The sequence below is a fragment of the Uloborus diversus genome, unplaced genomic scaffold (assembly GCF_026930045.1).
Source record: "Uloborus diversus isolate 005 unplaced genomic scaffold, Udiv.v.3.1 scaffold_666, whole genome shotgun sequence".
Classification (NCBI taxonomy): Eukaryota; Metazoa; Arthropoda; class Arachnida; order Araneae; family Uloboridae; genus Uloborus; species Uloborus diversus.
The window spans coordinates 24,703-37,670 of record NW_026558864.1 but is presented as its reverse complement, the minus strand read 5'-3'; the positions used below and the strand labels follow the sequence as shown (position 1 = coordinate 37,670).

The following is a 12,968-nucleotide window of genomic DNA, read 5'->3' as shown; positions in this document are numbered from 1 at the left end:
TAAATCACTCTTCTAGCTCTTTTAATGAAAAAATAACAGTAAAAATGATTCAGATTGTAAAACTATCTATAACTAACTATCTGCTCTAATTTAGTAACTGTTTATGAATTTCTTAATGACGAAATTGTACTTTAAAAAATCGAAAATTTCCAAAAATTTAATTTTTTCCTCTGTTTTAGATGTTTTTTTTTGAAAATGAGGGAATGCTCTAAATTTACTGAATTTTTTTACGTAACATATTGAAGTGTCTTTTAGATGCTACTAAACTTTAATCATTGGTATCAGCGTATTTTTGTTACTAGAACAACTTGAACTAAGGTAAAATTTCATTAGTTACTTCTTTTGATTTTGTAAGTTTAGCAAAACTAACCATTTCTTTCATGTTTCATTTTCTCAAAAGCATGTTTATGCAGTACAGTCTGAAATATACATTTTTTAAATTGAAATAATTGTTAGTTTTACTTGCTTTTGCACCATTTAGTCGTTTATCTAATTCTTTGACATCTCTTAATTTCACATAAGGGTCAATCCTTTCAGGTTCCATACAGTATAAACTACTCATTCATTTTGTAGTAAGTTACCGCCCTAAGCCAGGGCTAAGGCAGAAATACTTAAAATACACCACCAGCTCAGTTATTCCATCCGAAGACTGCTGTTTCATGCTTTTTAGCATTCATCAGCCCGGAATAGGAATCACAGGAGCTGTAGGCGAAAACCAGCTCATGTGATTCCTATTCCGGGCTGATGAGTGCTAAAAAGCACGAAACTGCAGTCCTCGTATGGAATTTTTTATTTCTGTTTTGGTGTGTGAATTGACTAGCAAAATTGCTTAATTTCAAAGACCTGTATCTTTTTTACAAAAAAAAAAATTACAAAAAATAATATGTATAACCTGTATAGTACTTGAACGGAATATTTAATTGGCCAGGAAATTTTGTTTTTAATTCCATCCCCTTTTGGTTTATAGGGGGTCTAAAAATGTCATTTTCGTCATTTTTCCGATTTTTGAGGGGTTGTAATCTATAAAGGTTGCACAAACACACAGAAACAGTTACATATTCTTTTTAGCATGGTTCCAGTGATTAGTTTTTGTCTTATTTCATTTTGTGTTTCCGTCCCCTACGTGAGTTATCCCCCTTTGAAATGAGTAAAATTTTTACATTTGGTCTTGAACTTTAACCTGTTGCCATTATTTTAATTATTAACTTACAGCTACGTAACTCAGCATATAAAACTATCAACTTATGCACTTTACCATCAAAGTGTTAAATTAACTTTCATAAATGTAATTCAAATAGATTTCGGCCAAAATGCAAAGGTCTCATTTTTGACTACGAAAATCACTTTTGATGACCTCTAAAAAATCAAAGGTTCTGTTGAGAGAAAAAATAAAAGTGGTTTTAAACATCTTTCATGTGCAGCTTTTAGGAATAGGAATTTCAAAAAATAATTAAAAATGGTCGAGCGCACCCATCCGTCGAACCTGGATAGAATGACCCATAAAAAAAAAAAAAAAAAAAAAAGCGCTATTTTTCTGAATTTTATTTTACGTTTGGAAATCAAAAACCAATTTCGAGTTTCTTCAAGCAAATAGTAGAAACACAGCTCTATGTTCTTGTAAAATTTTAAAGTTGTCTGAATTTTCCCTCATTTGAATTTTTGTGTGTATGTGAAGGGGAAAATCATCATTTTACAAAATGTCACTAAGTTTAAAACTGATTTAGAAGACAAAGGAGTTAAAATACAACTTCAAAAGTAAGGTATTTCTTTTATGATACTTAGCACATTATTGGGTATTAATTTCATCAAAGCTAATGCATTCTTTAAAGATTGAGATTAAAAAATAAAAGGCTTAATTATGAAAAAATTGAAATATTTTCAGTTTTTGAAACTCGGTTAAAAGCTAACTATAATAACTTTGAAAATTTTACTGATATCAGATTAATTATCCTACTCCATAGATTGCAACAACATATAACTTTTATGTTTTCATTAAATAGTTAATAAGATACAAGCCTTCAAAAGTGCAACATTTAGCATTTATGAGAATGCTGACCAATTTTCAATCACATGTAACTATTCAAATAAAAAATTTTAAGCAAAAATATTTTAGATATTTTTATATAGGCATAAAAGGAACCTGTATACCAAATTTCATGAAAATCTGTTACCATGCGGCCACCACTTTTTTGTGAATTTTGCTCATTTCGTATGGAATGACCCAGCTATTTGATGATTCTACTATTCTGTTTTACGAACAATGCATCGTCCCCCTCCATCACCTCTTTGTTTCGCCTTGGGATATGAGTTTCACTAATATACGCAACAAAGGCGGGAAAAAGATTTTGAGAAAACTTTGCCGCTTTTGATCAGTACTAGTAACAAAAAGAACTTAACAATACGTACCATTTCACCTTTCGATAGCCCAAATCCATTATTTCCACCCATTCTGTAATTCATGACTAATTCAAAGGCATATTTTCCTAATCCGTTGTTGCATGATTGAGCTGAAAATAGAAATCAAAATAATAAGCAAGGTGAAACGTTTCTGAATAAATATGTAAACAATTTATAAATAATTTTTTGCTTAGGATGTTTTCATGGTGCATTTTCTGCACATTTATAACGATTAGCTGTAGTAGAAATTGGAGCGTGAGATTTTGGTGAGAATCAAGCTTGTTCAGGTTTTATTTTGGGAAGCAGAGAAAGTAGCAAAGTCCGCAATGAGTAAAAAGGACATCAAATTTAAAAAGAAACTAAAAGTAAAATTCTAAATTTCTTCTTTAAATCCAGTGATGCTCAGTTAGTTGCGTGAAAAGTACAACCACTTTGTAAAAAACTGCTTCATATGAGCTATTGTTTAACTCTTTTGCAAGGAACAGTTAACTTCCGATTATCCACTGTGAGGGTTATCCGTGGTCTTTAAAACTTTAAAAAACGAGCTGATGTGTGCATCACATGACTTCCTTTTACTCCAATTTAATGTCATTTCCCCATTACTGGCAATTTTAATGTGATTTAATAGTTTACTCTCTAAATATCACCAACAGTGGCCAAATTAAAATCAGATTTAAAAAAAAAAAATAAAATAAAATCGCGAAATTTGTCGCCAAGTTGGTGACCAAAGGACTGTTGATATAGCGCCAAGTGTCCACCAAATTATAACACCGCTTGAGTTTACATCGAAATTAACAATGGTTTCCCCCCAAAAAGGTGCAAAAGACCCTCTTTGGAGCATCCAAATGCAACCAAAAAGGAAGTGCGCAACTAGACCCCACTAGGAGTCTACGTACCAAGTTTCAACTTTCTAGAACATTCCGTTCTTGAGTTATGCGACATACATACGCACATACGCACGTACGCACATATGCACATACATACGTACACACAGACGTCACGAGAAAACTCGTTGCTTTTTTCTCGGGAATCGTCAAAATGGTTATTTCGCGTTTGTATACGTTCTGAGGCACTTATCCACGTGTGGTCGAATCGAAAAAAAAAAAAAAACCTCAACATTCATTCGGGGGTGAGCAAAATGAAAATTAAGGTCGATTTTTGAGTGAAAATTTTTTCGCGAATACAATACTTCTTTTTTTGTAAAAGGAAGTAAAAATATTGCCGATGATTAGCTGAATGTGGATTAAAGCCCCCCCTTTTTACTTAACAAGAGAAAAATAATATTTTTAAGACGTTCCTATTTTTTGCACTCCTCCTCCCTTTCAATGACATCAAGCTCGCTGGGCAATCCCTTTTCAACTTTTACATACATTTTTTTACATACACTGTTATCGTTTTTAGCTATACACCCAAACCTGTTTTTATGCGGTCTTTTTTTTATGCGAATTTTTTTGTGCGGTACATTAAAATTTCAACCAGATTGGGATTAAATTGACGAAATTATTTTTAAAACGAGTGCGAGATAGTATTTTCAAGTGCGTATGTGTGGATGTGTGTATGTATGTCGCATAACTCAAGAACGAAATGACCTAGATAATTGAAATTTGGTAGGTAGACTCCTAGTGGGATCTGGTTGTGCACCTTCTTTTTTGGTTGCATTCGGATGCTCCAAAGGGGGTCTTTTGCCCCTTTTTGGGGGGAAATCATTGTTAATTTCGATGTAACTCAAGTGGTGTTATAATTTGGCGGACACTTGGCGATATATCACCAGTCTTTTGGTCGCCAAGTTTTGTCGCCAACTTGGCGACAAATTTGGCGATTATAAAAAAATTAAATTTTTAAATCTGGTTTCAATTTGACCACTATTGGTGATATTTATTGAATCATATTAAAAAAGCCAATGATGAGAAAATGACATTAAATGGGAGTAAAAGGAAGTCATGTGATGCACACATCAGCTCGTTTTTTTACCTAACTTGTGGATTTTTCGTGGAATTTTATTATCCGCGGTTACCCTGCCACCCTTTTACGCGGATAATAGAGAGTTTACTGTAGTATTTTTAATTTGAAGCATTAAAAGATTAGATTTTGGCTATTAGAAGAATTTACAAAAATGTTTCGATACGTCGAATTAGTAGAAATTATTTGTTTGAAGGATCCTACGTTGCATTCCACCAGTTCACGCCTTTACAAAGCTGTATTTATTAACACTTAGGCGCATCAGTCTGAAAGCAAATGTATGAAAAAATATTGTGTCTAAATTATTGAGATGTACTGCATCAGTGCCAAAAACGCCAGAGCAAGTAGTATATGAGTCGCAAAATAAATTAGTAATAGGGAAGAAAGCCAATGATTTTACTTTTTTTAAAGGAAATATGAAATCAGTTAAAGCAATCCTGTTATCTATTTTTAATTTTTTAAAAAGAATCTTCCGACGGGTTGCTTTGTCTCGTTTTTTTAATAATAAAAAAAAGTTGAATAAATTTCATATTGCAAATTTTAAGTTACATTCAGAAGTTTTGAGACATATGACTTTGAAACTACTTTTGGTTAGTAACTTTTGTTGCTAGATATCAAGAGAAAATTAATAAAAAAGCAATGTAATATTATAATTTCAAAGATATAAAATCTTCGTGCTTGATTACTGACATATTAGTATGAATCAAAAGAAAATTTAGTAACAGTTGTGAGCTGAAGACAAATGCGATTCATCGAATAATACGTTTAAATCTTCATGAATACGTTTAAATCTTCATAAATGATGGAGTTCTTTAAATTTTCAATAATTAAGTCGCAAATATTGTAAAATTTAAAAATGCAAGTATGTACCTGGTTATAGAATATCAAGAACTTGAGACAATAGTTTTATTGAAAAAAGGTATGTATTACTCTTTACGAGTGCACCACCCGTTACAATCTTATGACTTTTCAATTAAGTAGAAGACTTGCCACTATCATAAGTATTGCAACAGTAAACAAAGACTTTTTTTTGACATAGGCATGAATATTAAACAAGAAGTTATGGAAAATTGAAAGATATATATATATATATATATATATATATATATATATATATATATATATATATATATATATATATATATATATATATATATATATATATATATATTTTTTTTTTTTTTTTTTTCTCGTGTATGAATGAGAGAAATGCAAAATATATTTTTCAATGCATGGACGTAGCAAATAAATTTTTATACATACACAATGTAACAGCAATATTGAATGAAGCTAAAAGGGATTGCACATTTTAAGTTATAGCAAATAATGCTAAAAAAAAAAAAAAGAATGCAGTTGTCTGTCAAGTGCTGGGACTCCCAACATCTTTTGGTTAATATATCTAGTCTCTTATTACCCATACTTATTGAATATGTGATTGAATAATAATATAGTTAGTTTTTCTATTTCATTCAACCGACATTAAAAGTATATATCATGGTTTTGGGTGAGTAATTTTTGGGTCGAATGAATGTGAGATTTGTATAGTCCCCCCCCCCCCCTTTAAATTAGAAACATTCATTTAGTCGTGTAATTTGAAGGAATTGTAAAGAGAAGCATTCTCCAATGGTTCTCAATTACTGCTTTCTTCTGTGCTTTTAAGGATACATTTTGTTGTGATTTTCATTATTTCACTTCGAACCGCATATGAAATGAGATTGAAAGTTGCAATTAAATCAGCCCTAAGTGTCTTTGCTTGGTTTACGCAACGTAAGTATATATTATCAGAAAGTACGTAATCTAGTTTGAGGACAAAAAATTGAAAAAGATATGCCCAATACCAGTTGTACGAAGCAATCAACTTTTGTAGATATAAAGACTGAAATAATAGCTCGTGAATATACACAAATCCGATATTTTTCCTAGAGGGCTCTGTTCCATATCTGAAGGTCATTTTTGTTAACGTATAACCTGAATAAGATGGAAAGCAAACTATACTTATGAAGAAAAAAAAATGTCTTTACAGTAACACAGTAAAAAATGCACTTTTCTTCAATTCAAAATTGCCATTTTGAATACAAGCTTGTTGTAAGCAGAAATATATTCAACATCTTTGCAAGCGCATTCCGCTTATCAAAAAACAATAATTAGTGTCTCCAAAATTTAGTCAAGTGTATTTTACGCTTTTTATTTTAAATAACTATTTATCACAGTGGAAAATGATAAACAAATGCAATTGGAATTTTGAACATATTATCTTTGAATGTTCCTTTAAAAAACAAAAAAACCAAGTGTGAATCATTCTGAAGGTTAAAAATCAAAATAATAGTACACATCTATTCTTTCCCTAATATCACTCTTGTAGAAGTAGTTGTTTATGGAATTGACCACTGTTATAGAACATATTGTTTTCGTATATTTCACTATTCTAAAACTGTCGAGGAGTATATTCACGCCTCTAAAAATAAATGAATAAATAAATAAATAAATGAATTTAAAAAAAAATAAACGAAATAATAACAAAAAAAAAAAAAGAAAAAAAAGGAAAACAAGAAAATTTTAGCTGTGTATCTGATTGTTAGAGACATGTCTTCCACAATGGTAGTTCATTCTATAAAAATAAACGAAAAACTAAATATAATAAAGTAAGAAAAACGAATTTTACTTAAGTTAAGTAGTTAAATATGTTTAACTACACTGTTTTCGAACGCTATGGTTTACATTTCAGCATTTTGTTAGTTGACTCGTCTGCTTAAAACTCTCTCTTTTGACCTTCTCCTTCTCCGTTCTTTTCAAAGCAGACGATTGAAGTTAAATTCCACTTTTATCGTTAAGGTTATCGTAAAACTGGAAGGCAAAGCGGATATTTTCTATTATGTGATGTGTTTTCGTTTCCGGCTGAAAGACATGTATAAATATGAATGGGAACTGCAGAGTTTAAGCCGATTAAGGAGCTAAACCTAATGATTAAGGGGGGAAAATGAAAGTTGTGGTCGAACTATGTGAGTTTTTTTCGTATTGTTGGAGGAAAAATTTATGATTTTAACCAAATTTCAAAATGTTCGGGTAAAATAATTTTCTAAATTAAGTGTCAGCGGGTAAGTGGATATTTCGCTAACTGCTTCTAACAACGTCATCACCAGAGTAATCAGAAATACCTTTTGGAGGGGGTTTTTTGATCAAAAATACCTTCTGAAGGGGATTTTTTGATGAAAACTACCTTCTGAAGGGGAGTTTTTGATCAAAAATACCTTCTGAAGGAGGTTTTTTATATCAAAACAGCCTTTTCATGTGCATAAATACTGCATTAGTATTTTCATTAATATTAAAACTGGGGGGTGTTTTCACCCCCAAACCCCCTCTTCACTGCGCCCCTGAACGTCACATGTAAAAAACGTGATTTTTCAGGAGAGTGATTTAAAACTTAAAAGTAAAATGTCATGAAGTAAAATTATTTTTCAAGCCACTGATTGAACTTTTTCTTACGCATGAAAGAAGTATGAAAAGTGAAAGTTTTAAAATGTTGCTTATTATTTATGATGTTCCTGCCCTAAACTTCAAAGATACTACGTATTTGAAGTAACTCAAAATATGTCATTATTGCTACAAATTGTTCTCCTTACATTACAGACATAAATGCAAATAGCGCGTTCTTGATTAAAAAATAAGAATGAAAAATTTTCTTTTTTTGTGTGCAATACTGTTTTCCGAATAAATAATACCGTCTTTCACTAAACGACACAGATATTTCATGCCTAATGGATCAAGGCAGCCCAAGATGTGATATTCTTGAAAAGAACGTTCCGAAAATACGTAAAAACGCAAATACGACACATTTGCTCTCTACTGGCGAAATATTATGCTATTGAAATGCAGGTCTTGCAGAAATATGCTACTCATTCATGTCAGTTCAAAAAAAGCCATAGCTCAAAATCGCTAATTTTTGAGATGTGACGTTTTTGAAAGGAGTAAGCGATTTATGGAAACAGTAGAAATACGGATTAAAAATAAAAACAAGAAATTGTTAACGTAAGGGTGATGAAAGAACTGTTACCTGTACTTTGATACAATTCGATAAGTTTTAGGAAAACGAACTGTTTGATGTTACATCATTGATTTGTGGACATTAGGTTACATTGGTTAAACCTCTTTGCTTTAAGTGGGAAGCAGATATTGATGGAAAAGGAGAAGGGATAGGGGTAAGGAATATGTGCAGTAAAAAGAAATTTCCTGATGATAATGATGAAGAGACGGATATCCTCAAATACGTTTAAAATTACGATTCATTTGCAATTACATTATACATCCACTTTGACGATTGAAGATATGCTGAATTAAAGGAGATTACTTGAATTGTAATATTGCGTGACACAATAACTTACGTTAAACGATGTTTATGTAAATCAGTTTTTATTGCTTGACGAGGGAAAATATTTGTTTTTTAAAAGGGCACGCTATCAATGTTTTAAAACAGTCATCTCTGCTCACAATTGCGCGTTTCGGAAATTCAATCGCTTAATTAGGACCTAACGCATAACTTGTTTATGTGATTTATTATTTGACTAGGAAGTGCTTAAAAATCACGTATTGCCATATGCAATATGTGGCATATTATATAAAAAGCGATAACAAAAACTGCCGTATGCACTGTTTTAAAATTTATTTTATCCATTGTTTTATCATTGGTGTGATAGAAATTTATTCTTTCCTTGTTGCAATGAAATTTTACGAATACTGAGATACTTTGCTCAACTAACTGGGATAGCATGAGCTGGAGGAGATTGCTGGTGTACGACTTCCAATTTGAAACTAACTTAAATAATGTGTTTTTTTTTTTTTTTTTTGAAATTATTTCCGAGTAATTTTTACGTAGTCTTTGTCTTTACTGATAGTAAAGCTCAAAGTCTCTCTGTCTGGAGGATATCTGTAGGATGTCTGGATCTCTGTGACGCGCATAGCGCTTAGACTGTTAGGCCGATTTTCATGAAATTTGGCACAAAGTTAGTTTGTAGCATGGGGGTGTGCACCTCGAAGCGATTTTTCGAAAATTCGATTTTATTCTTTTTTTTATTTCAATTTTAAGAACATTTTCTGGAGCAAAATTATCATAAGATGGACGTGTAAATTACGAAATTATCATGACGTGGAATGGGAGAGCGAATAAACATAGTCCATTGGCGAGAAATTCGTCATCCATTATTTGTAAATATACAGCCGAACCGAATGACCTTTTAATTTTCAACTACGTGTCAACTACTACAACTGTTTTCAACTACTTTCAACAGTTCGAGTATTACTAGTTATCAAATAATCGTATACTGTCTTAATTTACCATAAATATGCATTAATATTACATCTTCATTTAAAAAATGCAAACGTTAAATTTTCATTTTAAGCTCAATGGTTAAATTTGCTTGTAACTTTTTCCTTGATAGCACACGAGACCGTACAAAAGTAATTAATAACTATCTTAAATACGGAATAGGAAGACAAACTGTGGCATATTTTATTAAAGAAACGAAGTATGTTTATTACATCAAACTAAAGAAAGACATGCATATGAATATCATTGATATTTTTATGAGCAATTACCCTTGTTACCCTACGCATCGCTTTTTGAAGAGTTGGATGCAATAACAGTTAATTGCTGATGAATTATGACATCTAGCGTCATGAAAACATGAAACAAACATGAAAGTCATTCTTGAGGAAACAAAAACAATTTTGAAAATAGGAAAGATTTAAACATAATGTATCCGATCTCGTAACTGGTTGGATCAACTCAAAATCGCGAAAGGTGATCAGTGGCAATCTCATTCAATATAAAAATAGTATTTTTTTTATGCATTATAAACCCATTTTACTATATCGGAACCTCATTTATAAATATTTTTAAATTAACATTTAACTTTATTGGATGAGATTACATTTATATGAGAATAGACGGAGAACGTGTGAATTAATTATAATACTTTTTAGTTTCGCTTATTTAATTTTATATTATTAAAAATAAATAAACAAATATTATAAAAACTGCTTTGATAGTAAATAAACATATTCTTTTTCTCGAACAGATGTAGATCATACATTTGTGTACAAAATTTATATATTATTAGCATAACTGGCTTTGGATTGGGACCTAATCGTTACAAAAATATGACTTTTAAACAGATTTTTGGATACCTTTCTCCATGATAGCCAAACTGAATGTTTTTTCTTTCAACGTATCATAAGATTTAAATTTAAATATAAGTAACAAATTCTTTCCAGATACAATAGGAGAAAAATTGTAGCTCAAAGTGTTCTAAAAGTACGAACTCTCAATACTAACCGAAGACAAGCATAGATGAACAAAGACCGCAAAATACACAATTGAGACTCTGTTTTGCGAAAAATTGTTATTGATATCAAAATTTTTACTAATATATTTGAAATAAAGCATTGATCTTTGTTTTTTTTTCTTTTTTTAAAGTTTCTTCTTAAAAATCACCCCAGTTGGATCAATTGTACATAATATTTTACAGGTAAAAATCTTAAGACAGAGCTTTAGTGCGAAGATACTTATAGAGACTCTAGACACGAAGTACTAGAGGTTACTAGAGTTAAGTTATGTGTCAAGAATAATCCAAAAATTTCCATAATAGAATAACTCTAGTAATTATCGAATGATCAGCAATCAAGTGAATCTCTGGATTCACTTCATAATCGAGTGATTTGAATCGAATAGACCTTCAGGGTAGTTTCAGAATCGAATAGGCATTTCAAGCGATTTCTGAATCGAATGACACCAGAGTGATTTCTGAGCCGGATGGTTTCAAAATCAAACCATTATCCTCATAGATATAATAGCCAATGATCAAGTAACGCTTCTGACGTGATCAACAGTGAAACTCGCGCCACGGCATGATAATTTGGTAATATGTTTTGGCAATGTTTAACATGCAGGGAAAGGCTTTATTGTGACAAGTCTGAACTGGATCCGGTAACTTAACTGTTTTACTGGTAAGACTATGCCATTTAAGGAGAATGAAGAAACGAAAAAACGGTCAACAATGAACGCTGCCTGCTGGAGTTTAGGGTTCACCCACTGGATTTAGGGCTAAAATGTCAACTATAAAAATATCACCAAACAGGAATTGCTTCTTTCAAATGTAGAAGCAATTTTCACCCGACATGCCTTGACGGGCGATTTTCTAGTTTTAAATGATTTCGTGAAGATCTGACGATGATTCATGCAATTTTACTCATTCATAATAGACATCAACTTTATTCCTGGCAGGAACTTTGGTTGCTCTCAGTTTCGCATCAGGAGAAATTGAATCCAGAAAAGCGGGCAACGAGCAATTTGTTTTATAAAAAAGAACTAAAAAACAATTCTTCTCCGTACGTGCCATTTTCTTCAGTTATAAATGGACAATAGTAAGAAATTCGCAAGGTCTTTCTAAATAAAAGTTTAGTAGAACTAGCCAATCAAATGATGGAGATTCAATCCGAATGATGGGGAGAAAATTTAAACCGAATGACGGGCCCTGATGGAACGTAATAATGTCAAATGTTGGAGATGAGAGTGGTTAAGAGATAAGATGGTAGAATAAAATTATAAAAAGAATTCCGAATTTCAGGTTAATATGGTGTTACAATACAAATTTTAAATTAAAACTTGAAGTAAAACTAAATAAAATTTGAAGTAAGTTTTGTTTCTTAAAACCAAATGCTAAGGAAGAAAAAATATTTGATGAAATTGCGACTGCCAAGAAAACAGTTTTCAAAAACAAAAATTACGAACTAATTTTTTGCTCATGCGTTGTTTTGAATAAACTTAAAAAAAAAAAAAAATAAATATAAAACTTGACCTTGTAGTTTTTTTTTTTTTAAATACTGAACTAGATTAAATATGGGTTTGAATAAAAGAAAGTTTTAAAGTGCATTCATGAGTTTGTATTAATAAAAGTTTAAAAAGCTCTAATTAGAGAATATTATAAATTTTACATAATTAGGAGATATACAAAACACTCACAAGCATAAATTTTACAATGGGAATTAAAATTTTTAGGATTTAATTTTTTATCTACTAGAGAGTTACGTTTCTTACTTCTGAGCATACTGTTTAAGGTACCCTTTAAACAACAAATGGATTTTCTTAAATTCCATTATTCTATCATTCTAAGTGAAGTGAAGAAATGCCAACTTACCATCGGTGAGTAAGCGCAAAGCAGCTAAGAAAGAGACCAGAGGTATCATAGTGACAGAATAAAGTTTCATGTTTGGTGGTTCTCAACTTTGCTGGATAGTTCTACTTGCACCTCGCATTCCCTGCAGGAGAGCTGGTAAACCCGCACAAACACACACAGAGATAGAAGCAGACTAAAAGACCGATATAAGAGCAGTTCCAGGCTTCTATTGACATCTGACCACGGGGCAGCAAGCACTAATATCGCGCCTTTGTGACGTCACTTTGGGGCCAATGTCAGCGTATCCGGCCACACGAGAATAGGCATCCGGGAAGGTGAGGCTACCGGCGCTCGCGAGTTCATAAATTCCAAAATGGGTGGCCACAAGTCTAGAGGAAATGAACCATTTTGGAAATGAGCATAGTATAGCAGTGTTTAGCATAT

General features: G+C 31.7%; 1 protein-coding gene across 1 annotated transcript in view; it reads right to left on the bottom strand.

Moving 5' to 3' along the window:
• Nucleotides 1-12,615, bottom strand: part of LOC129233729 (uncharacterized) — a 45,953-nt gene extending 33,338 nt beyond the window's left edge. Inside the window, exons 1-2 of the mRNA XM_054867705.1 lie at nucleotides 12,546-12,615; nucleotides 2,407-2,507 (exon numbers count right to left, since the gene is read on the bottom strand). Coding sequence (XP_054723680.1) covers nucleotides 2,407-2,507; nucleotides 12,546-12,615 — 171 coding nt within the window. The remainder of the gene's footprint in view (nucleotides 1-2,406; nucleotides 2,508-12,545) is intronic.
• Between the last annotated feature and the right edge of the window lie 353 nt (nucleotides 12,616-12,968).